The 26,106-nt window shown below is 41.2% G+C and overlaps 2 protein-coding genes across 3 annotated transcripts in view; both read right to left on the bottom strand.

The window, feature by feature from the left end:
- slc12a5a (solute carrier family 12 member 5a) overlaps positions 1–13,245 on the bottom strand; it is a 231,524-nt gene extending 218,279 nt beyond the window's left edge. For both annotated transcript variants that reach the window (XM_078170026.1, XM_078170027.1), the window contains exon 1: positions 12,839–13,245. In XM_078170026.1, the coding sequence (XP_078026152.1) occupies positions 12,839–12,998 (160 nt within the window). In that variant the 5' untranslated portion in view covers positions 12,999–13,245. The remainder of the gene's footprint in view (positions 1–12,838) is intronic.
- Positions 13,246–19,555: 6,310 nt separating this feature from the next.
- LOC117256344 (uncharacterized) lies at positions 19,556–23,947 on the bottom strand. The gene is made up of 6 exons (XM_033625707.2): positions 23,733–23,947; positions 23,390–23,538; positions 23,184–23,257; positions 22,694–22,798; positions 21,896–21,994; positions 19,556–20,032 (listed from the first exon to the last, which is right to left on the bottom strand). Exons 1-6 carry the CDS (start codon positions 23,838–23,840, stop codon positions 19,851–19,853), a joined length of 717 nt encoding a protein of 238 aa, XP_033481598.2. The 5' UTR covers positions 23,841–23,947; the 3' UTR covers positions 19,556–19,850.
- Between the last annotated feature and the right edge of the window lie 2,159 nt (positions 23,948–26,106).

The raw sequence follows: 26,106 nt of genomic DNA, 5'->3' as shown, positions 1-26,106 counted from the left end.
GGTAAGTGGAAGGTTAAAGAGGTTTCCTGGGTCCATGGAGGAGTATATAATGTAAACAATATAGACTCATCTTCACAGATTATTTTTCTGGAAGTTAAAGGTATACAGGATTTTCCTAAAAATGTGTAGTGTCATACAATAGTAGCCCCTCTCAATCATCACTTATGACCCACTAGAAGTGTGTGGCACTGCAGAGACTCTGCCCTCCGTCTGTATTTTTACATTTTCGTCTTATTTTACTGTGTTCGAGACGTTCGCGGATAAAAAGGTAGTTTCACCATGACACATTATGATATTGATTCTTTGGACAACAAAACAGTATTTGCTGATATCGTAAAGTCTGCCATGACACCATTTTGATTTGACTCCAGGGTTTCCTCCAGGATTTTTTGAAACTGTGGGGGAGGGCTCTATCTTTCTTGATTTTTTTTAAAAAAAGAGCTCTAAGGCTCTGTCGTATGAGGTGGCCCATTGATACTGTTCCTCAGGTCTGTCTTCACCTACACATAAAAACAATTTAAAGTATGTTGAATACTGTTGATCTTGAATGTGCTCTTACACTGACCAGGTTGTCTGGAGAGGGGGCGAGGTAAATAGGTAGCAGGTGTCGCAAATTAATAAATGGCCCCCCCTTGACGGCGCCACTGGCCACACACATATGAGTTGTTGACGGTGACAACGTGTGTGTTGGCTTCGTCGAGTGTAACGAGTGCAGCACGATGCTGGTATATGACAGCAAAAAGACAGGGACCTCAACACTTAAGAGGCACATGACGAAGGCTTGTCATGGAAAGAAAGACGAGAGTCAGCCTTCAATGTCCACGTTCGTATCCTTAAAAAAATGTCGGGTTTAAACCGGGCTCAGGCTCATAATTACAGTTAAAGGGACGGGCCGGGATGGGCTGGGCTCAGACATAACATGCATGGGCTCAGGTGGGATTGGGCTGGATTATTTGGACCCGATCTAAGCTCTACACAGCACTGAGAAGTGCAGGAGAATATTTAAGTGATGGCTTGTTAACTGCAATGATCCGGAAGGGCCTGTCAGACTCATTTAAGCCATTTTCCATCCATATTACACAAAGTGATGAGAAGTTTCACCGAGTTTAAAACAAAGCTAAGGAGCTGTGAGAGCAGGGAAAAGTTCAATGCCATTTGCTCAGATGATGACAGCGTGATGAAAGTGAGAGGAAGAAACAGCGGGAACGTTAACGTTAACATTAGGGTCATTTTCACAGGTTTGGACAAAAAATGCATCAAACTTAACCCTGCTTAGGTAGGCTACCTATCTCTCACCCCTTTTCTCTCCCTCCACTTCGGACTGTCGTCTCTTTGCGTCCCGTCCACTCTTGAGCGTGCCGCAGTACAGCCCAACAGGCAGGCGATGACTCCAGTGTTCGTTTTTCAAAATAGTTAATTGCAGCGTAGTGTCACATAACATTTCATGATATTTAAATTATCATTTCAAACTCTGATTATGGTAAGTATATGTGCACAAATATAGGCTATGTATGTATGTATGCATGTATGTATGTATGTCCATTCATACAGTATACTTTACATTGTTTTAACATCTGAAAAAAAAAAATCAGCATTCTGTGACGGCTTTTATTTTGCCGTGGCGGTGCACCACAATCAATTACACGTAGAGGAAACCCTGGACTCAATTCACATGTCAGCGATCAATATGAGACGATATCAGAAAATATCCTCATTGTCATTACACTCATAGCTTGCCATTGCCTCCCTGGCAACCGTCCGATAGCACTGTTTGAATATGTTGGACGGAGGAGTGCCTGGACGGAAATGGTAACACAGACACGCCATAGGAATTTCAAAATAAATGTGTATCTTAAAGATGAAAATGAGTATCAATGTTTTCACTTTGCATCAGTGATACTGGGTCATTGATTTAAAATATCAATCCAGATCAATGTATTGTTACACCGACCATAAACAACATGCATCCAAGAGTAGGCTACGAAAATCATGGACAGTGCCAAAAAACATGCTATTATAGCGAGGCAAAATGCCACGCAGATAAAAATCATTGCAAAATAATAGTGAATATAGGGTTGGCTTTCATTTTTGCAGGAGAGCACTGAAGGAAAGGATAAAGAGCGACGCAGTTGGCGTGTTACCTGTTGGACAGCTTGTGCTAGCAGTTAGCTTAGGTGCTGGAGTATCAGCTTTACCTTTACAACAATGACACGTTCCTACAATAGTGCAGTGAAATGAACCATTAACCAAAAATTCCTTTACAGTATACCTTTTATGTAGAAGAAAACTAGGTACTTAACCATCAAATTTTCAAATCTCAATCCAAAGCCAAAGTTTGATTAACATCTGTTAACACTATCATTTCTAGTTAGTGCAAAATTTTTAGTGATTCAGTGCTTTAATTGTTGTTTTTTTTCCAACAGGTTTCTCAGAAATGCCTCCATCAACAATGTATTATATTTTCTGCTCCTTACCAAATTAAGCTAGTTCAGTATTCATACTAACATCTGAAGGTATATTTTCCCAATGTGAGCACACGACACAAACACAAACCTAAATAAATTCATATACAGTGTGAAGCTGAGACACAGATGTTAGTCAATAGTAGCACAACTGGATAAACTGAGGGACCAGGTGCTATGAAAACAAACCAATTGCCTGCAACTCTACCCCACCCCCTCAATACCACCACCACCACCACCACCGCCACCGATGCGACACACAAGTGCATCAGTAAAAGAAAATGTGCAGAGATGGTAAAGCCAGTCAAGCATTGAAGGTTCTCCCATGCTCAAATTTCCATCCCAGCTTTTATAATGTGGTTGAAAAAGATTCAAGACAAGACTGTGCCACTGTGAATCTCAAGCAGAGCAATGCTGAGCACAAAGAGCAGCTTAAACCCTCCTGGTTAGGGCGAACAGGCACTCCCAAATTTCAAGCAGTTGTCCTGAATCCAAAATTCTTACCTGTTTGTCCCAAAAATTAGACTAACACCATGTTTTGATTAGTTATGGCCTGATAAATCATTAGTTTATTATGAAACATTATTTTGGTGTTGCCCACATGTATTTAAACCATCCATGACTGACATAAAGCAATGCTAAATGTAATGTACTGGAGGATACACTCACTGTGGCCATGTGATCACGTCCACCCTAACTCCCTTATCCCAAATTTCACCCATTCTCATCTGGTCACCTTACTCCTGGTTGACCTCAGGTAAAGCAATGTATCATTTAAATCCCATTTAACTGCTATGAACCCAAAGATTATGACTGATTATCTTTTTGTTTGTAGCAGCCATAATAATAATAACAATAATAATAGGAGGTAAAAATATCATAAACTTCCCAGAAAAGGACTTTGACTTTGCAATAACAATCTCGACAGACACTGTTACATAGGTGGCTCATGTTAGACTGAATGTCAAAGCAACATAAGACATCTAACAGAGTCCAAATAACCTGGGCCTATATCACAGGTGCATATGTGGGGGGAGAAACATCTGGATAACCATGACAACAGCACACCAAACAAACTGCACTGAAAAACAAATCAACTGGTTTAAAGTTAACACTAATAAAAACGATCTAGCAGCACTTCAGAGTCCCTTTTCATTTAATGTTTACATTATTTTTACAGCCCCCCTGTGAATTTCAGTGATAAGCTTTTATCCAAACAAAACCTCACATCTCAAACCTAATCTCTTTCTGTGGGAACAGATGGCCAACAACAACAAATACAATGCTTAGCATCACATTTCTATGTTCATGACAAGAAAAGCCGTGACTACACGAGGCTTTCCGCTGGTTGATAAATAATCCATAAAAATCCTAATCAGACGTCCGCACTCTTCCCAGGAGTGACTAAAAACAGCCACCCCACTATATTAAACCTACAATAGGAGTCATCCACAATGGCCCTTTGTGACTCAATATCTGTGTTCACCATCGGACTGCACCTCTATATCAAAGAGCTTCTCTATTATTTACATGGCATTCATTACAGCACAGGGGCAGAAATGCCTGAATAAACACACAAACAATCCTTCGTCTGGTCAGCCAGCAGCCCATTATCATGGGAGCACAATCGCTGGCAGCCACGGCTGGATACGAATAATAATATGCAGAGAACAGTCCCCAGCAAATACATTATTCACTCCTGATTGAGTAACATTTGCTAAAAAATACACACCTAGCTGTTTTAGGGAATTATCTAGCCTTTTTAAAAAATGAAAGTATACATATATGGCCTGTTTTTAAAGATTTACATATTCAATAGGAACCAGTGAGCCTGGGGCTGAGAGGTACAGAAGTCAGAAAATAAAGAGATGGACTACGACGTTGTTTGATTTTGCTGCAACAGAAAACACAGAATACTGCCAGCCTTATTCTTTGAAGGGTGGGTCAATTATTTATTTTTGTTATGTTTAAGTTTTTATATCATTCTGAAGAATCCCAGCAGTGCTATGTATTCAGTCCCGACATTCAAAATCTGGTTTCAGTATGTATGCTTTAGCATCAGAGTGGTATTTTCCCAAGACCTTCTAAAAACGTTTCCCCACTTGACTTATCTCTGTTGGGGGTCGCGGGGGGGCTGGAGCCAATCCTAGCTGACACTGGGCGAGAGGCAGGGTACACCCTGGATGCCAGACTATCATAGGGCTGACACATAGAGACAGACAACCATTTAAGCTCGCATTCACACCTACGGACAATTTAGAGTCACCAATTAACCTGCATGTCTTTGGGCTGTGGGAGGAAGCTGGAGTACCTGAAGAAAACCCACGCTGACACGGGGAGAATATGCAAACTCTGCACAGAAGGTCTCCCCCACCCTCACAGCAAGAGGGTTCCTGGTTTGAGCCCAAGGTGGAGGGTTCAAACCAGGAGCCCTCTTGCTGTGAAGCGACAGTGCCAACCACTGCACCACCGTACCACCCGATATTTTTTTGTTGTTTATTCCCCCTTTTGTGCCAGGCAAACAAAGAAATATTCGTTATAGAAAAGTAGCTCAACTGTTAAGAAGTCATTCAGTCCTAATCACACTACCTTTACGTAAGCACAGATTCTTTAACATAACCTTCTTTCACAGCAAAATCACTTGTAAAAAGAAAAAAGTGCTTAGAATTCTTTTTTTACTATACACATCATAATTCCTTCTCTAACATTGATTTCACATTGCTGTGAAAACATCAGCATATTTCTCCTCCAAACAACTGTACTTATTCAAGTTTCTCACCAGATACTACATTTTACAAGATCACATTAAACACATCATGAGAGTGTCAAAATCACCTATGCCCAATAATCATTTTTACCTTAAAATAGCTTGAAAGCATCAGAATGTAAATCAGTGCAACCTTTGTCAGCAGTTAGTTCCAGCCACCAGCTGCTGACAGGTAACGTTAACTAAAGGCTAGTTCACATTACACGATTTTCATCCCGATTTTGCGTTACAGAGACTATCGTAAAATTTTGAGCGTTTATACCTGGCGACGTGTGTTTCTGTCATCGGGAGTCTCGCAAACTGCGTTACGACCTGTGTGTGCACACCACAAGATTTCTCCACCGAGCCCTTGCTGACAGAGCCCCAGATAACGCGGTGACATCACCAAACTACGTTTTTTAACTTGGAGACGACACATCATAAAGGCATGGATATTCTTCCGAGAGTTGTACCGATACCGATACCAGTATCGGAAATGCCTCCGATAGTGCCTAAAATGCGGTATCGGGTATCGGCGAGTACAGCCTATGACCAATCCGTCATTACGCATAGGCACGCTACAGGCAAACGAAATGGAAACGGAGTTTAAAAAGCATTCTACTGTAGCCTTTAAAATGTCTTTTTTTTACCAAATTGTGTGGCTGTACTTTAACCTGTGTCTTGATCTGTGTCAACACTGGATAATAATAATGAAAAAAAGTTTTATGACATAGATTCTACTATTATGTATTTATTTCTTAATATTTTACATAGAGTTTTAGGAGTTGAGACATACAACAATTCATATCCCATCCATTTTTATTTTACGCGCTGGTATCGGATCAGCCCTCAGTATCGGCAGACACCTAAAGTGCAACACACACCGCCGCCAGCGCGGCGCTGTGGCCGTCAAGGGCCGCCCCCCAACACACACTGGCAGCGGCGCGCAGCGGCACCGTCAACATGTATTTCCCACCCCAGCCCGTTAGGTGGCTGTACCTACACTAGTTGCCAATGGTTGCCAACTCCTAGTAACAGAAGAAGAAGAGGAAAAACTTTGAGGCAACAACAACTGGAATTTCACGGGTGAGTTTCTTATCAAAGTCATCTTATTAAAAATTTGAAACAACCGAAGTTGATCCTACGAGACGAGACATACATAAAAGGCTTTTCTTGCTGCGCCACCATGAGTGCCAGCCAAGCTGGAAATAGAGCAATGGGCTGAAGCAGAGCGGCGCGGCGCGTCGGCCGGCGCGAGTGTAGGTTGGTTCATAGAATATAATGGAGGTGGGCGTTTTGGCGCGCGGCGTTTTGGCGCGCGGCGTTTTGGCGCGCGGCGTACGGCGGCGGTGTGTGTTGCACTTAAGGTTCAGGGATCGGAATCGGTATCAGGGAGGAAAAAGTGGTATCGGTAATTCTTCCCAGTGTTGAATCAGATCTGCCTCCAGGGACTGGGTCCAAGCACAACGCGCTCCCTGTGATCCTGTGGACGCCGCCAGATCTCAGTTTGACCCAAATGGGTTTTCTATTGTTCCAATGACAACAGGCCGCAGTTCAAGCCCTGCTTTTTAGCCTGCGCAAAATTGATGTGACAGAATGGACAACCTCAGCTATCTGTGAATGTCATCTTATTTTGCTGATATGCTGATGGCAGCCAACAAGGCGAGTATCAGGCAATGCCAATGTGCGGTCAATGAATCGGTGCATCCAGTTCCTACGTATAAACCCCGAGCCCGCCTAGTGTGCCTCTCTGTGACCGAGCCAACCCTTCATTGAGAGCTGTGTGAATCAGCTCTACTCCTCTGACCCCCTAATCAGCATGGAAGCTAAGAAACGTACTGCTTAGTTTTGATCCAAAAGTCACACAATTAAACAAACTAACTGATGGTGGCAGCGGTAGACAAGCAACTCACATGCTCTGCCAGGTAAAGTTACTGTTTCATCAAAGGAGTCTGGAGGTTTTGAAGGGAGAAATACAACGGCTTGAGCTCCCTGTCAGAACCGGCAATCTGACAACAAATATTCTAAATATAGCGTACACTTAAACTCATACTGATTTTTTTAGGTGGTCCTTTCAGTTTTTATTATCATCAGCACTCTAACCTACGTCACTGCTTTTTGCTATGGGCTGAGTGGGTATTTCCATTTGAAAATCCCTGAATAGAACGCAGAAGGAGTCGACCTTTAATAATCCGACCAGGTCTGCTCAGCTCTGCTCTGGGTTTAGAGGAGAAAAGCCAGTGTACACAAGATGATGCCACAAAAAACACAGTAATACACTGTTTAAATCAGAGTGAAAGAAAGCACACGGGAGACTGCACGACTTACACATACTGGATGGCAAAGATACAAAACACACACATTCATTGAGAAAGGCCAGCTTTTTTTTCTGCTCTCATGAGGTTATGGGGTTGTGATGTTGTTGTGATTATGGGTGTTGTTGTCACTGTGCTCCCATGCTGTGTCATTGTCTCCTGGACTGTATTTGCTTACAAGGAAACAGAACATCCTGACACAGATTAAACCTCAGCCAAGTCGGCCTCTCTGCTCATGAACCAAAACACTGGGGACAAATTGGGTTCCAGTTATTAACGTCAAATGTTTTTGTTTTCAAATCTAAGCCCTTCTGCTACAATCGATTAATTAATAAAACTAAACCACAAGTGTATACACACAAATTTAGAGCCTGTTGGACATATGTCGGTCTGCTCACTCATGTAAAAACTACTTTTAATTTAGGTAGTTAGAGCGATAAAGCCAAAGGGTTTTAGCAGCTTACACTATTATCTTAAAGCTGCTTTAAATCAGTATTTTTACATAAACAATAGATCAAATGGCAATGTATAAAGGTGTCCGTGTTACAAATTTTCTAGCAGCTTTCATGATTTAGTTTTAAAGCTCACAGCTCTCCTGTTTTGATTGACTCTCGTCAGCTTTGTTTGTTTTTTAGCAAATCCAAGCTCTGATAAACCCTACTGTACGCTCTCTGTCCACCACCAAACATCAGACAGGAAAGGTTAGCGACTAGCTGGTGAACATAGCGCAGCATTTAGCAGCTAAAGAGCCAGAGATTTCCCTCAGGAGTTGATGAAGACCAAACAGAGCTGGAGGGAAAGTGGGATTTACATTAATCAGGCACACAGACAACACCAAATGAATGTTAATGACGCTCCATAGAAGTAGAACGAGAGTAGAGCGGACATTCCCCATTCACATCAACGTAACAGGATGGTCAGAGTCGCAGTCGTTCAGCACATTAAACTCTCAACGGGGATGAGAGGGAAGCAAGATGGCTTACTCGTTAGCTACTTCCATCATCAGCTCCGCAAAAACGTATGTGTTTAATTCAGAATGTTATTAAGACTTTTTTAAGACAAGTTTTAACGTCTTCTGGGTGCAGTCTGATGAAATATACAAGTATGAACAACTTTTACAAGAAACAAGGAAAATATAAAAGAAGGAATGGTCATGACGACAGTGGCTTCGTTCAAGGAACCTTACTTTGGTGTCAGTTGTATTGGAGTCAATGGGGAAGGCACTGCAAATAATGCTTTAACCCATCATATCTTTGTTGTCTCAATTTTGGCTGACTACATCTCAGCCTCTGCTTTTGGTGGAAGGATTTTTCAGTCAGAGGTCAAACAACAAAGATATGATGTGTTAAAGTGTGATTTGCCATGCCCGCCCCGTTGACTCCCCCCAAGAGCTGACACCAAAGTCTGGCTCCCCGAACACCATCACTGTAGTCATAACTGTTCCTACTTTTATTCTTTTTTGGCAAGAAACAGGAAGTTTAGTGTTGCCATGGTTACAGTGAAGCAGCAACGTGAGCCCCATTTTATATATGTTTTTAAATTTTTCAAATTAATTTTCTATACTTTATTAATCCCCAAGGGGAGATTCAATTGTTGATTCAGCTGTCATGTACACACAGGCCCAAAATACACACACATGCACAAACAGGAGCTATACATGCATTATATGGAGAGATGTCAGGGCGAGGGGCTGCCCATGGACAGGCGCCCCTTGCTCAAGGGCACCGCTCCAGCTGCCAGTCCACGCTCCATATTTGGTCCGGATGTGAACTTTTGCTGGCGACTCTCAGCATCCCAACCCAAGTCCCTATGGACTGAGCTACTGCCGCCCCTTCGTTTACACTCAAGAAAATAAAGATAGCCAAATTAACTATCGACAGTTAATTTTTTTGCTGTGTGCCATTTGCTCTACTGTCAACTATTCCCCCTATTAAACACAAAAATACAACTATGCACCACTCCATGTTTCTCTCTTTAATAGAACTAAGACCTTGTTCACTCATAAATATGCACGTCCTTTAAACCCCAAATCAAAGACTTAGCCCTGAAAATATGGTGGATCTACACGCTGTTCATCCTCGTTGTCTCTCTCTGCCTCTCAACTAAGCAGCTGCTCGTTCTTCAGAGGCAGCTACAGTACCTTTACATCATGTTTTAACAAACATGCAATCAATGGTAACAAAAATAAGTAGGGAAATATGGTAATACTTTCAATGTAATAGATTGTGTATTTGAAAATGTATCTATCTAAGTGAGTGCTTGAATTGCAAAATTAACAGTTAATGGAGTTCTCAAGCGTGTGCCACTTAACGACCCCACGTGTTGTCACCATAGCAACTAACAACAATTCCCCTTTTCTGTTGAACTTGTCAAATGACGATGGCAAACAGTTCAAAGTCCTTTCTGTTCATTCAGTTTCTATACATTGCTCCTTGTATGATGATCAACTGTTTGCTTACACTAGCCAGATTCACTTCAGAGAAGTGATAATATGTAACATCTCAATGCACATTATCCCTGTCCAATAACATAATAGCATACGTTTGAACATTGGAAATATAAGGTTTCTGTATGACATCGACGTTTCAAAGCCTCCGTACTTTTTCCAGCTGCAACATGAGAAATACTCGGCCCATTCTGAACCCATTCCACTGAGCCCAACTGATCTAACGAAGATATATCCCTTTACACTGCTGCAAGGTCAAGGGCAGAGGGGGCACTTGGCAGCCAGACGAAGATCTTCCTTCCTGCTGCAGCCAGTCATCATCAACCACACTTGCTGGCTGAGCTGACTGAGCTCACACCTCCCTCTGGATCGATAGAAACAGGATCACGGATCCAGGCTAAGGGGGGAAGAATTTAGATATTGCTCTGGTACCGCCAGCTAAAATAAGAACAAGACTGAATGGGGGCTTTAGTAGACACTGGAATTATTACCAGGCAGGAAAATGCCAACAATGGCGTAATTACATTGACAGATTCAGCCTTGGACACATTTACAGTCCTATTAGATTTACACAAGCCCTCTGATTCAGCTGAACAAACTCACACGCACAATATGGAGGGATGTTTGATGCCATATACCATTATAGATAACACTATTATGCACTAGAGCTGCAACAATTGGTCAATCATTTACTAGATCGACAGAAAAACACTATTATTTGTGTCATTTTTCAAAATAAATGCCAAATATTCTCATTTGATCTTTTCAAATGTCAAGATTTTTGCTTCTCTTTGTCCTGCGTGACAGTAAATTGAATATCTTTGAATTGTTCAAATGGCTGGTCGCATAAAATGAGTAATTTGAGTGTGTCACCTTCAGCTGTGGCAAATTTTGGACACATTTCACTATTGTTTTTAACATTAGCAATAAAAAATGTCTTATTATAGCAATTATTAGCCTCACATCTACGGTGCAGAAATCGGACATCCATGTATGGTCTATCACACAGAGCAAAAAAACAGGAAAGAGAAAATATCACACCATCCCAGCAAGAGACCGATTTCATTACTTGCTTGATCTTAAGTGTTTCCAACTCATTGCGAGACCATTTGTGAGACAAACTCTGGTGAAAATGTACTGCGTCTCTATGGCAACCAGCAAAGTGGATGCAGAGACGCCACTCTCCACAAGGCTGCCGCTTAGCAGAAGCATAACATACTGTATCTCAATGGAAGTCCTTCGATCCATCTATTAGGGTGGAACAGGACAAGATGGGGAGGTTTGTTCCGACCGACCCACACAGCCCTCTTTTATGTCCAGAGGAATGATTGATACACGCTGGGGTATTCAAGTGGAGAAATGCTGAGGAGGCATTTCTATGTGAATTCACCTGCACAAGAGGAGATGGTGGCATGCTCAGAACCTTAGAGGCTTTCCGTAGCAGCGACAAGGAGCACGGCTGGACTGGTAATGAAAAGCTTTCATTCCTCACCTCAATGACTGGCTGGTTTAATACTGGAAACCTGTCAACACTGCTGAATCTCCAAGCAGCAGGAAACATGTCAAGACAAGGGGATGTCATCTAATATATCCAGAGAGAAGCTAAGAGGACTGAAGGCAGTTGTGAAACTCCAGAAAAGACCTTTTCTGACAAATATCTAAATGTTTACTTATTTTATAACGTTTATTCTTGTTCATAAAAATGCTGGTCCAGTAAATAAAGGATTAATCTGAGCTAAGGCTATAGTATACTAAAGCACAGAAACTAAGGAGCAGCAAATTTAGAGCTTCAATAAAGGCATTTACGGGAATCCAGGGAGCCTGGCCAATTAATATGAAATGCCATTATTTGGCAGCTCTCACAGGTTATACAATATGAAAAGTATTGATTCATTTGCAGATAAATCTGCATTTCCACTGGACTGGACCTGAGTGATTGCACTTTTTCTAATGCTAATCATTGGTAATGGTAACAGCTTCCAATCCTGGCCCGACGGGAATTCCTGCCACCATTTGTTCTGGACTGCTGCATTCAATTCAGACAATGACAGACGGGACCTCTATTATTTCACTCAGGTGAGTTAGTGACAGGATTGCCACCACAATGGCTCTAGTTCCCAGGAGATGGGGCTGGGACTACTCACAGGGGCACTGGAGGAATTTGGCATAACTTAACTGTGGAGATGAAGCTATGTTTTTACTCACCTTTGATGAGTATAATAACTGTCCTGTATGCACTAGCAATGCAATTCATATTTTTTTTTTGCTGGTACAGTATGTCCATGCCAAGCCACAAGGTTGTACTTGACACTGACATTTCCTTTCCATCAGGGAAGCAGTTTCCCTGCTCACATGCAGTGCTTTCAAGCATGTGTAGAGGGTAAGATCTTGAGTGCCTGGATTTAAGGAAGTATGAAATAGGCCAGATAAAGTTAAGTCTATGAGGAGTGGTGATGGAGAGATGAAGAGGAAGCATATGGGCTACTGTCTGACAGCTGAGGGGAAATTAACTGATGCCCTTCAGAGTGACCACTGATGACTTGTGCAATAAAATTTAGCACACATTTGAATGTGTGCCACATGGGAGCAAATATACAGAATTAACAAACCATTTGAAAACAAAGCAAAGCCCAATTTTGAATATGTATTGCTGGAGGGAGGAGGGGGTTTGATGCCCTTTGCAATGCCTCTGTTAACACCCAGACTGTGCCCTGTGTGGCCATTACAAATTCAAGTCACACACATCTGTCCATAGACAATGTGGTGCCACCGAACAGGTCTCAGGCATCAAGACCGCTAGCTTACAGCCTTTAACGTTAGCTAACAAACAGCGTTAGGGTGAATGAAGCCGGCTCAAGTGTCTCCCTACCTTTCAGCACCACCACCACCTCGGCACCAGCGGCGTCCTCCCCCTCCGCGCCGCCGCTGGTCGGGGGCTCGTCTCCCTCAAACAGCTGGTTCACCTCCCCCTGGATGTCTGAGGGGCGCCGGTCGCCGTCGCTCTTGGAGACGGTGAACCTCTGGCTCATGGTTGACGCCGGTGAGACAAGCGACGGGTCTTCTTGCCACGGTGCGGGGTGACGGCAAAAAAAGACAGCGGCGGGGAAATGCTCTCGCTTCTTCTGGCGGTGTTGTAGTCCACCGTCAGCGGCTGGTAAGTTTACCTCCGACTACTCTGACCAGAGCGAACATGCACCCGCTTTTTGTCGGGTAATTAGATGTGTAATGCCGACCGGACCATCTCATCAACCGGTGTCTGGTGGCAGCCGCGCGCCTGGGTCCTAGAGCCGGTGGTTCCGGTTTGTGGCGCCGTTTCAAGGAAACCCTTAACACATTTTTTTTTATTTAAAATTTAAAAAAAAATATATCAGCACTAGCTATTTTATTTAGCGTTATTTTATATTTCTAAAAATGATAGCATTTAACGGGAAGCAGTCATCTACACTTCTGAGTCGGCGTTGCTAGGCGACCACAGAAAGAAGCCAAAGATCATCTGTCAGTCAAACAGCTGCTGTAAAGCTGCAGGGGTTTTGATAAATAGCTTAATGTGGAAAAAATAAATTCAGATAAACATTAATGTAACCAACTTGAGGTGCTTGTACTTTACAAGAGTATTTCCATTTTATGCTGCTTTCTACTTTGACTCCATTACAATTTGGAGCCAAATATTCCTACTTTTTACTCCACTACGTTTAATAGTTTAGGGACTGTTCGTTACTTATGAGTGGGAGGGGATAGCTCAAAAAGGGGGTGTCATGCTAAATAATTTTTTGAGCAGGTATTCTGGCTTATAGGGGCATACAAATGTAAATGGTTGTATTTAGGGTCCTGGCAGGTAATCCTAGGTATTCTTCTTCTTTCTTCTTTCTACTTTCTTCTTTCTTCTTCCAAGGAAATCATACTTCCCATGGGTGAAAACTCACCAAACTTTGCACAAAGGTCCAGTCTCATGCCAGATATCCTCAGCTGTAAACTCAAGCCAATAGTACTTAAGCTATACAGCAAGCTATACAGCAAGCATCTAAAGTTCAAAACTTTGAAAATTCATAACAAATCAACCATACGTGCTACAACTTCACAACTTTCATCAAACTGTAGCCCCAATACTGAAGAAACTTTTGTACTTTTAAATCTATTAAAAATTATGAAGTTCATCACTCTGTTTTTTTTTTTCAAAAACTGTAAAACTTCTTAAACCTATGTCCTCCCACAATTTTTGCTCAGTTGATACCAAACTTGCTACAGAGCATCTTCAGACTGTCCTACAAAAACTAAGTTTCTCAGATTTTTGATTTATCAAAAACTGAGCCTACAATGCATCAAAATGTTTGACTGTAAACAGTACTGTAAACATATACATGCAAATTCTTGCTAAATAAATCTTCAATGTTCATGAAAAAATGACAAAATTCTAGAGTCATGGTTGATGATGTGTGGCAAATTTCAGAATTTTATCTCAAAAACTGAATTTTTGACCGTATTTTGAATTTTGTTCTAATGTGAACAATTGGAGTCAATGTAAAAATGGCAATTTTAAACATCAGTTTTTCACTTATGGAGCAAATCAATCATTGTTAAAATAAATTACCAACATCTCCATGCTGTCTAGATGCAATATGTGTATTATATGTGGATTTTTGTTTCGATAACTGAATTTTTTACAGTGGTTTGAAATCTGCTTTTCCATGCATAGATGGCTGCTAAACCTGCACGTCTGGCTTAGTCAGTTTGTGAAGCTACACATGAATTGTCACTGACTAATTAGCTCAGTGAGATAGAAATTGATTCTTAATCTCAGAGGTTGTGAGTTCAAGCCTCAGCTAATGCAAAAAGCAGATTGTGTTGCTAAATTTCTTCCAATTCTTCTGCTTGTTGCTCAGAATTGCCTAAAAATACCTGGACCCGACCCATCGCTGCGCAGCAGGTATAATTTGTATTTATTATACCACAGATTTTTTAAAGAAAACATGCCTTCCAAACACCGCCCACGAAACTTAAGCCCATTTCAGACCAAATATTTTTGATGACAGGAACGTTGCAGAGAAAAGTTGCTGCGGTGTGAACTGGCCGGTCTGAGCTCAACTCCATCTGGCTGATGGTGTCATCTGCAACTCAGCTGGTCAGCACATCACCTGTTTCAAAGCCAATCAGGTTGTAGTGAAGTCTGCTGGCTGAGTCAAAATGACCACAGACGGTGTGTTCGTTTGCTGCAGCAGGAGCACTCTGTTTCCATCCTTAAAGTGTGTCGGTGTCAGACAGTGGGTCGCTGCTGCTGCTGTTTGCTGTATGTGCTTATCCATCACACACACACACATTCTCATTGACTGATTAATTGGCCCTCTTTATTTACATTATTGTAGTGTATTTATTATGACTTCAGTCCATCTGATGCTTGTTTTCTGTTTTCCGCCATTTCATCACTTCTACAAATGCAGCTGTAGCCAGTATCTCACTATCACTATCCTCATTCATATTTTAAGAAGCTACAAATTATATTCAGTCACAAAATAAGCTGAAAATCACAATGTAAGTACAGAGAGTGGTTGTATAGCGATGATACACCATCTCATCTAGTTGCATTGGTGTGAACTGGCAGGTTTTTAGAATGTTGCAGAACGGTTTTCTGGTTCTACTTGTCTTATTACAAATCTTTTGTCTGAACCGGGCATTAGGGCATGATGGGCAAAGGTGCCCCCCTTAAGAACAAATTCAATTTACTGTAAAAATTTCAGGAACATTTGGATGTGATTTTAGTATGTGCAGGATGATGATGCATAACTAATATGCCATTTGGAGCAATAACTTGGTAGAGCAGCCAATTTGTTGTTACAGCACAAAAATAAAAATCCCACTGTTTTAGCAAGCTGCCCCCTGAGCTCAAAACAACCCATCTAACTAAGTAAAACAAACTAAAATCCCAAACCTAACCTAACCTATTAACCCAGAAATGTAGTGATTTCCTCTTCCTTTGGCTCGGCCATTGTTGTACTAGCTGTTTGGTTGTTTTAAGTGTTTACTTTTCTAATGCAGGACGAGAAAGGGAAGGTTCTGTAAATGTAGCTTGTGTTCAGGTCTTTAATGTGCCTTTAAAAATAACAATTCCATTTAGTTTTATTCGCAGAAATGAATAAAATGCTGAACGATAGAGGCCTTCACTTGAAGTTTTCTAACACCCCTTAACATCAAGAAGGCCTTGAGACACCAATGAAGCTTTGGCGACCCCTAGTGAGGGTTGGGGCCCCCAGGTGAGGAACCAGTGGATTAAGCTATCCTGTAGCGTAGCCTAAAGTAATCCATTCTCGGAACCCATCGGCTGGGGGCAGACCCCCGATTTTTTGGCATTCTGGTTTGATTTGGGCGGAGGAGGCGAATTTCCGTTTCCGACTTCCGTTTATATATAAATAAATATGCTGAACCATTGCGATGGATTCAGAGTTTGCAGTGACGCCAATTATGTTCAGCCTCGTTAGTTCACTGCACGGACTGTTTGACCTGGCAACAACTGCAGCCGGCTCAAACGTGATTGATCAATATCACGCGGACTACAAACAGCCTACAACCGGAAACCAGGGCTCTTCCGCTCTTCTTCCAGAGGCAAGATCTCAGGGGTTTGCCTACAGACTCTACATTCACTGAATGTAGAGTCTGTATATAGAGACTAAAAGTAATCAAAACCTACATAAAACTCCACCTTTATACCTATCAGTGAAGTAGGCTACACAATATGCATCAATTATATAATGTAATATTTTAAAATGGAGTAAGAACTTGTACTTTCAGTACCTTAAATATATTTTAATGCCAGTACTTTTGTATTTTTACTTGCAGGAGTTTTACTTGTAACAGGGTATTTTTACACTGTAGTATTGCTACTTTTAGTTTAGTAAAACATCTGAATACTCTGTCAAACTATACAATGTAGATAATCTAACCTTCCACCCCAGAAACCCAAGCACTATTCTTATGTTGTGTCAACTGTTTTGTATTGATTTAATTAGAATTTTGTTTGGGGATATGCACAAGTAAAATCTAATCAAATAGAAAATTTGTCAGAAGAAATACGCAAAAAATCAACTCACATTATAACAGCCATAAACTGGGTTCAGCCTTATTACTGAATATTGAAGATGGTCCTTAATTGTGAGACCATTGTCATTTCAACTTGCATACATTAATACTAAATTGAGTTGAGTTTAAGTTTGATTAACCTCCCAGCAAACCTGGGGCCAGGAATCCAGCAAAGGGGGAGCTTATCCAGTAGTTGCAGAGGCTGGCATCAGAGGTTTTTAACAGGACATGAAGTATCACTGAAAATAAGTAATAGGAATTAATTGCCTTTTATTAGACTTCATCATTTACCAATGCAAGATTTCATTTTATTAAAAGAAACGAGAACACCATGAGAGCTGATTCACTCAGCAGGAAGCTGAAAATAATAACCATTATGATTCCTGGAAGGAAGTCAGAGTAATAAATAACTGTAAAACTTCCTTGCCTTCCAACACTGATCGCCCATGTGGTCCAGACAGAATAGCTGAGCTGTGGCGTGATCATTAATTCATTCAACTGTGCTAAAAGCAGTGTAGTCATGGCTGAAAATGTGCATCTTTCTAATGACAGTCAGGTCCAGGATGTTTACGATGCCATCAGGATGCTTGATGATAACCAGGCTTGTGAACTGTTTAACAGTAGGAGAACTGTGAAACTAACAGTGAACTACTAGCAACCCTGCTGCCAGTATTTCACTGTTAACCTACATGACAGTCGTTTACAGCGTACAGGAAAAGCAGTATGCGGTAGCTAACGGTGGCTTACAGTGATGGGATGAGGTTGCTGCTTCAGGTTCCCAGATGGCATAGTGCCAGTCAACTGTTTGTGTCCTCTGGTGCTCCTACATGTGAGCCACTTCTAGGACATCTAATGTACAATGTTATGTGTCGCTTGGATGAGTCAGAGAACAGCATAATAGAGGCTTTAACCAGCCCGAGGATGAGCTGCTTTTGGTACTCACCCAGGCTCAGAAAACAGTGGGAAGATAGCTTAAATATGAACGGCCTTGTTTTCAATTGCAGTTTATATTTCCTATGTCTTGTGTCCTCTCCTTTTTTTTTGCTATGGACCCACTTGTGATTCAGAATAAGAAGAATAATGCTTATTTATTAGTTTGGTCTGGATTTTGGATTGTGCTGAACACTGTCATTTTGACATTAATGCAAGATCACACAGTAGATTCAGATATTAAAAAGATATTTCACTGTGTTTGTCACCTCTATAACATTGTTTTCATTATGGATCAACAGGCATTATAAGACCATATTTCATATAAGGCAGGGGAACGGTGAACACACAGGGATTTAAATTCATTTTGTAGCTATTTAGCTAAATCTAATACAACCCAGTACCACAAATCTTATCACAATCATTTTTTGTTGTGTCATAGTGGTGTCAATCCAATTCAAGGGTGATATGAAGGCGGTGTTTGTGCTGTGAGACAGAGATTGTTATATTTGGACAACCAAACCTATTGGTTGACTCTGCTGGTTTTCTTGGCCCTTTAGTTTTTCACAGTTGACCATTTGTTAAAAATTTTGGTGTGATTTTTGACAGCTCTTTTAAATTTGGTTAACAAATTTGTTCAGTTGTCAAAACTAGCTTTTTCCAGTTAAGAGTTTTAGCCAAGGTAAAGGCCTATCTGCCGCCACAAGATCTTGAGAGTTATCCATGCTTATATTACCTCTCGGCTATTGTTGTCACTACGTCATCTGCAGTTAGTCCAGACTGTGTCTTCTTACTGCTTTCCTGTACATTTTAGGATTGAATTGAATTGAATTGAATTGAATTAAATTGATAATGACTTTAGTTGTTCTTTTTTGTTCTTTCTTTTATCTCAGACATGTTAACAGAACAACTAAAGTAATTATCATAAACTAAAGACATAATGAACACCATTGAACTATGAATTGAATTAAATTAAATTAAATCAAATTAAACCAAAATTAAATTAAATTCCTTTTATTGTCATTGTAAATAAATCCAACAAACCTTGCTGCAAAGAACAAAATGGAACTCATTATAAAAGTAATAAATAAATAATGAACAGCTAATTAGTGTGCAGACATTATTAATATTATGGGTTACACCAGTTTAAGAAGTCTAGATCTGCTAACCAATCAGTTTTGGATTAATAATGATAGTAAAATGACACGAACACTCTGCCATGCATTGAACAATCCCTCCAACACATGCCACAGATGTTGTTTATGTGGTTGCTTTACATGACCCCTGCGTTAGCTTCAGCTTTGATTAATCATGAAACACATATTAAACACAAATCCAAAACCATTTAGCACAAATGCAAATCACCACATTAACGGGTAAAAATATGGACATATCCCATATAATGTGAATCAGCAAAACATTAGTCTTTTTACCAAACCTGGAAAGACTTAATGACTGAGTTGCTGCAATGCTGCAGCAGTAAACAGTTTAAATGCTGACTCAGGAGGTGCATAATACCTGTTGCTCCACATTCGACTTTGCTCCAAAATCAATGTCTCTCTAAACAAGTCAGTCCACATTGCAAAAGTTACATTTCACCAATCATTTATTTTTTTGATGAGGAAAAATCAGTCATTATTAATGGTGACTGAACTGTCTGAAAGAGGGAACATGTTGTCGAAAAGCACTACAGATCACCGCTTAAAACCTGAATGTAGACAAAGGGGGTCTTATTGGGTTAGAGAGTCTTCATCTTTTAAAACAGTAAATCAATCAGTAACCAGTTCCCCATCAAGCAAGTCAACATCTTGAGTAGGGTTGCACCATTTCACAAAAACATGATCGTGTGAGTGAATTTTTATCATAGCTGTGCACCAGCACATTTACCAAAGAGAGGCCCAACTTTCTTGAGCCCACTCATAGGCAGTTTTGGGGTAATACATAAGGGTTTCGGCAAGACACTGGAGGGGCTCGGTGTACGTGGTTTTCAGTCTTTCATAAATCATGTTTGATAATCTTGAAGAATCATTTTCAGCAGTCTCAAGTGACGAGCAGTTTTGGTACTCTGTGTGGGGACCAAAGAAGAACATTAGAGCAATAACAGCACTGACAGTGTAAATAACACCATTTTATATCTAATTCTCTGATGTATGTGACAACTAAAGGGGAACTATGCCCATAAATTTCAATCATGTTATTGATTGCTAAGATGTCCAAAAATGTGTGAACATGAACAACTCTCTCCCAAATCCAAAAACTAGAGTGCTAAAACTAAACGTGTGATGTCATCAAGTAAACTCTGGAACTGCTCCATTGACAATAAATCGGGAAAGATGTCCCAGGTGACACTGAGAGCACCCAGGGGAATGTTCAGAGTATCTGGGTTTATTTTCAGAACTGAGAACAATACAATGAAGCTCATTTGTGTGTAGACAACACACTCTCAATCCAACCTCGTCACATTTCGACGTTTGGTCGTGGACTTTCCACATCTACATACGACATACAAGGTACCCTGGGTGCGTTGGTTGTTGACGTTCTGGGATGCAGTGTCAGTTGCAAAATAAACGCACTACGTTGGTAAAACACAACAACCGACGCACGTGGTGGGGTTTAGGAAAAAAGAACAGGGTTTGGCTTTATAATACTATGGGATGCGAACACTGCTGTCCAAGGTGAAAGTTGGTGTTTGGTGGACCCATCCACCACCCCTCCCACCTGCCCTACTCAGACTTTTGTTGCCTTAAAGGGACATTGTGTAACATTTTCAATTGTCTATTGGCAAAAATCGATGTCTGCATTCATAAATATGTCATCATTGGTGTATTATTACCTCCACCAATAATCTGACTTATACTCGTAAAAGGAGCCACTTGTCACTGTTAGCCACTGTTAGCAGCGCCATTAACAGCTAACAGCGGCTAACAGCTAACAGCGGCAAACAGCTAACAGCGGCGCTGGCCTGTGATTGCATTACCTTTCTCCTTCAGCAGCTCTCTCCACCTGGGAAAGGCTGCCCCGATGTTGACCCTCGTTTTTTGAATTCAGCGGTCACATTGCCTTTTTGATTCCCTTTTGCGCTTTCTTGGTGACGGGGATACCGTCTCCCGTGATGCTTATGCATGATCCTGCTTTATGCTCAAGGAGTGGGACTTTATTATGCTGCAGTTGTGCCGGGGTAGTAGCAGCGCTGCTAAAAGCAGCTAACAGCTGTCAGCGGCACAGTGATGCGAGAAGAGGGATGAGGTGTGTGAGGTTGAGCCACTTCTCAGTTGTCAAACGGCAAGACGTGATTGCTTTGTTTCGATTTACACCCGCCCCAACAGTCCTACATTGTAAACACAGCCAGCATGGTGAGGAGGGGGTTTGTCAACTTGCGTCGCGTGTGTCTGTGTAGGAGCCTGAATGAATATTCCGTGAAGTATTGGATGACATGGTTTCATCAATGTTAGCATAGCTTTTTGGTACACAGCAGCTACCGTTGTTGCAATACGCGTTTGAAACACGCTATCCGTTTGAATGCAATATATTATTTGAACGTTAGATGGGAGAAATTCCTACATACTGTGGCTTTAACGTTCGCTTGTGTCCCACCGCGTTTCCCCCTGACGCTGCCAAGCGCCATTTTCAGAACCACTGCTCTATGACATCACAAGTTTGAGACTCCTCTGGTTTCTGGTTCCTTTGAGAGACAGTAGCTCATGTTCACAACTACTGATCAAACTCTCCTGAAAATAACACACTGGAGTTCTAAATGTAGACGGTGTTCCCCTTTGATGGCAAACCCACAATAAGTGTTACAATGCTGTGCATTGCACACTATATATAAATGGCAGAGAATAAAATAGCTGGTATCACTATCATGGTATAATGCCACTGCACTCCCTTTGTTTTCATAAATTGACTACAAAGACATCTCAAGTCTCACCGTGATCTGTGTTTAAGACCTGCGGTTTGAACCAGCCCATACACTTGACCTGTGCCTCAAACTCCTTCAGCTCATCAGTAGTGACAGTCTTTCTCCTACCTGTGAAAGAGGAGACCCATTAGAGATGCAAGCCTTGTGATTACATTCTGTCGGGGGTACAAAAAGGGGGGAGTGTTTTAAGCACTAGAGAGGGACTTATGTATTTATTTTGGCTTTGGGGAGGGGCATACAAATTTTAATGGTTGTATTTTGTATTTATTTCACTGCAGATTTTTAAAGAAAACTTGTCTGTTTTCCTGAAAAATCACTAAAATTAGAGCATTCATCATAGCCAGAAACTGTAAAACTGGAGATTATCATTGTATTTTAAAATTTCAGACAGTCCTTGGCCACATCATGTGCAATGAACACAAAAAAACATATATCCTAGCTAAAATAGTGATATTTCATCAAAATCACTTATTTAAAATGTGAGCCAAAAATAAACCATTTGCATGAACTAACCAGCAGCATGCACGACAACAGTGAAAAACCAAAGCTTTTCTCAACTCCAGGATTTCATCTTAAACTTTTAACTTTAAAATATTAAAGGGTATATTTTATAAAAAAAAAAACAAAAAAAAAAACCTAATCTATGGTGGAGGGAGGGTCATGCATTTTCTCCCAGTCACTCAAGGAGGCTAAAGGGAAAAAATAATTGCAGCTTTGGGAAGGGTCAAAATTAATGAAAAAAAATAACACAGAAGTAGTAGTACCCCAGCCACCCCTTCCTCTGATAAGTAATGAACAGTCTCTTACTTAAAAGCAAGAAAGCACTCAGGATCTGGTCGTCCTCGGTCTTTATAATGATGCAGTCAGAACAGCTGGTCTGCACCAGCTGATCTGGTTTACCGGTTGGAAGATCTGTTGGATTGTAATAGCACAATTTCACAGTGACATTTAAACAGTATCTCTATAAAAATGTTAAAAATACAAATATCATCATTAAAACAGTAAAGAAATTATGTTAAAGAATATAACAAGACAGAAAAATATAACAAAAACATTTCACTGACCTACACATAATTTCAAGGCCTACGGTAGATTATATACCATTTATAATTTCTTTTATCTATTTTCCATCTTTTCTTATATTTTCTGTTATTAATATTATTACTAATATTATATAGAACTTCAAATACTTTGTTTTCAATGGTAATAACACAGAATGAGTCAGTAGTCTGTGGTGTAAAAGTTTAAAATAGTGATCAGAAGAAGCACCAGTGCACACATTAAACAAAACTCTTACTGTTGCTGTCGACATCTAACAGGGTGTTGTTGTCATACCAAAACTGGTCTGATTCACTCTCACAGTATCCATACCTGCAAAGGATTTATTAAAGATTTAACAGCTGAAAGAACAACTGTGCAGGACATGGTGACGTGTGATGCATTTTACCTTTAAAGCTTCATGACAACAAATTAACAACCGTTACAAGACAAAAGATTGCTCACATCTTAATTGAAAACTTGGCATCAAAGAGTTTGGGCGTGTCCTTAGAGGTGATGTCTACTGCAAGACTTGGCCAAAAAACTGCATTCAGTAATGTTGTTACCATACAGGAGTCCGTGGACACGGCTATGAAGTACCACCTCCCAGTCAACTGAAAAAACAATGAAGGGAGTCTGATTTTGTTAATATTTGGTAATAATCTGAAACCTTTTATGTGAATCATTTATCCCACAACACATTTCAAGACAAAGAAACAAATGCACAATGAATTCAATAAGTTAAGATTTGTTTGATGATGTTGTCCCAAAAACACAAAATTAGTTACAAATGTGGTGGGACACTTACATCTGGAGATCGGTCGTCTGACTTCAGCAGCTTCTCACAGGCCAGCGTCGCAGGCTGGCCCACCGAGGTGAGACTCAGCAAAACAACAGCAACACACAGAGTCTTCATCTTCTCTGATGCCTCTTCGTCTGTCTCAGGTAGGTCTTATATCCACATCTCTGACCAATTGTTTTCGAGCCTTTCTCCCCACCCCTGCTGAGCAACGGCATCTGAACCGAATGTTGACCCTGAATGAAAGCATTTCCAGTCAGCCTTTGTGTTTACTTATCAAACAAACTGATGTGCAAATTTTGCAATACTCAAACTAGAGAAAAGAGGGGCAGGGGTCTGCTGAGGTTATGTTTCCTGTCTGTTTTGCAGTTTTATGACTGAATGTTGTGTGCAACAACACTTTCAGGATCAATTCTTCCAAATTTAGTCAAACTTCAGTCAGCTTCCCCGAAATCTATACTTCATACAGAGGTTTTGAGTTGGTAGCCTGTTTACCCTGGAAAGGAGGCTTAATGAAGTCAATTTTTGAGTGTGCTGTTGGTGCACACTACTCACCCTCAATGCAGTGCACAAAGAAAATGGAGGAGCTGCTCACAGCGTAAGAAAACAAAGCAAGAAATTTTATTAAAAAGGTTTGATGTCTATTTGGGAAGTTTAACCGTCTGTCGCATTCAAAAGTAGCAGTTCGATTAACGTGCATTGCTGCACATATGAAGCTCTAGCGAGAGTTCAGTCAGGAAGACATTACTATTCATGCTCAGGCTTTAAGTTTCTTTGTCACCCTGCCATTCACCCCTCACACGAACACTTACTCACTATCTCTAGTTGTCATTGTCTAGGTAGGTCAATTGAGTCATCGGTGCCGTCCACCTCCCCATCACCATCCAGTCTTCACGGATTCATCAGCCTCATATGCCTCATCATCCATCAGCCTCAGAGTCGGCAGCCACCACCACCACCAGTTTCTGGACTCCATGGGGGGATTTATCCTGCTGCCGCTCAGATGTCCCTCAATCACAAAATACCTCCCTCAGGTGTCCAAGATTTCTGCTAAATCTTAATCAGCACAAATCATCTGTTAATCTGTACACTCATATTCTGTATTAAATACTATCTTCACTTAATTCTTCTGTCTCTGCTGATTGAAATTTTAGCATTAATAGTAATAGTAACAGAAGACTAAGGCCTAGTCCACACAGACTCGTGTACTTCTCCAACCGTGTATTATTCTATGCGATTTGGCTGTTTGGCCACACGCAACCACACTTTTGGGCCCCCGAAACTGTGCCTCTTTGAAACCAGAGTCCAGGGTGAAGTTTTTGGAAGACTCCGGTGCCAGCGGTTGCGTGTAAATAGAATAACCGCAGTACTTTATTACCTGTCTCCATTGTTTGACGTCAGAGCGACAGTGAATAAAATGGCAGACCAAACAAACATGCTGGTGCCAACTTTATTTGTGAGCGTGCTATCTGCTCTCTTTGGATGGCATATCCAGCTGCTAAACCTAACGACCAACGAAGGAGGATGCTCCTGTTGCTAGCTACCCCAACTACACTACCATGAAAGCAGCGACGGGCCTGCCAAAGGAGATTCTGGATCCGGCTGGGTCGGACCTCCATTGGCAGGCCCGTTATTGCTTTCGTGTTAGTGTAGTTGGTCGTTCAGGCGCCTCTGGTGTTGAATTAGGTCGTGCTGTTTTTGTGAATTAGGTTGCTTTGGTATGCGTATTACATCACTTGGTAGTGGATTTTGCGGTTTCCTGTGGATATCATGTTTTTTTATCACACCACTCATGTGGACGATTTTTTTTTTTAAATCAGAGCCCGAAAACGATGATTAGTATATAGTATTCACCAATCAGCCAAAACGTTAAAACTAGTGGTGGGTGAAGTGAGTAACACTGATCATTGTGTTACAATGCACTATTCTGCTGGGAGACCTTTGGTCATGGCATTCATGTGGATGCCACTTGACGCCCTCCATCCACCCAATCACTGCTGTGGGCTAAGTAACCCTTCCTTCCTCACAGCAACAATACTCCCTGATGGCAGTGGCCCCACAGCAGAAAAATAAGCCATACAACACTACTAAAGCTGCTCAGGAATGGCCTGAGGAATGTGACAAAAAGCTCAAGATGTCAACCTGGCCTCCAAATCTCCCACACCCCAATCTGATTGAGCATCTTGGGATGTCCTGTTACCACCTCAAAACTGACAGGTCTCAAATGATCCGAAGCCAGCACCCCGGAACCAGACACCACAGGACACCCTCCAGAGGTCATGTGTTCATGTCTTGACATGTCAGAGACAAGTCCGATCCAGGGAGGCCCCACTGTGGATTAGGGGTACCTCTGAAGTACCAGCACGTCCCATGGATGCTCAAT

Source organism: Epinephelus lanceolatus, chromosome 1 (genome assembly GCF_041903045.1).
Source record: "Epinephelus lanceolatus isolate andai-2023 chromosome 1, ASM4190304v1, whole genome shotgun sequence".
Classification (NCBI taxonomy): Eukaryota; Metazoa; Chordata; class Actinopteri; order Perciformes; family Serranidae; genus Epinephelus; species Epinephelus lanceolatus.
Note: the sequence above shows the minus strand (reverse complement) of the source record. Positions and strands in the feature narration are given on the sequence as shown.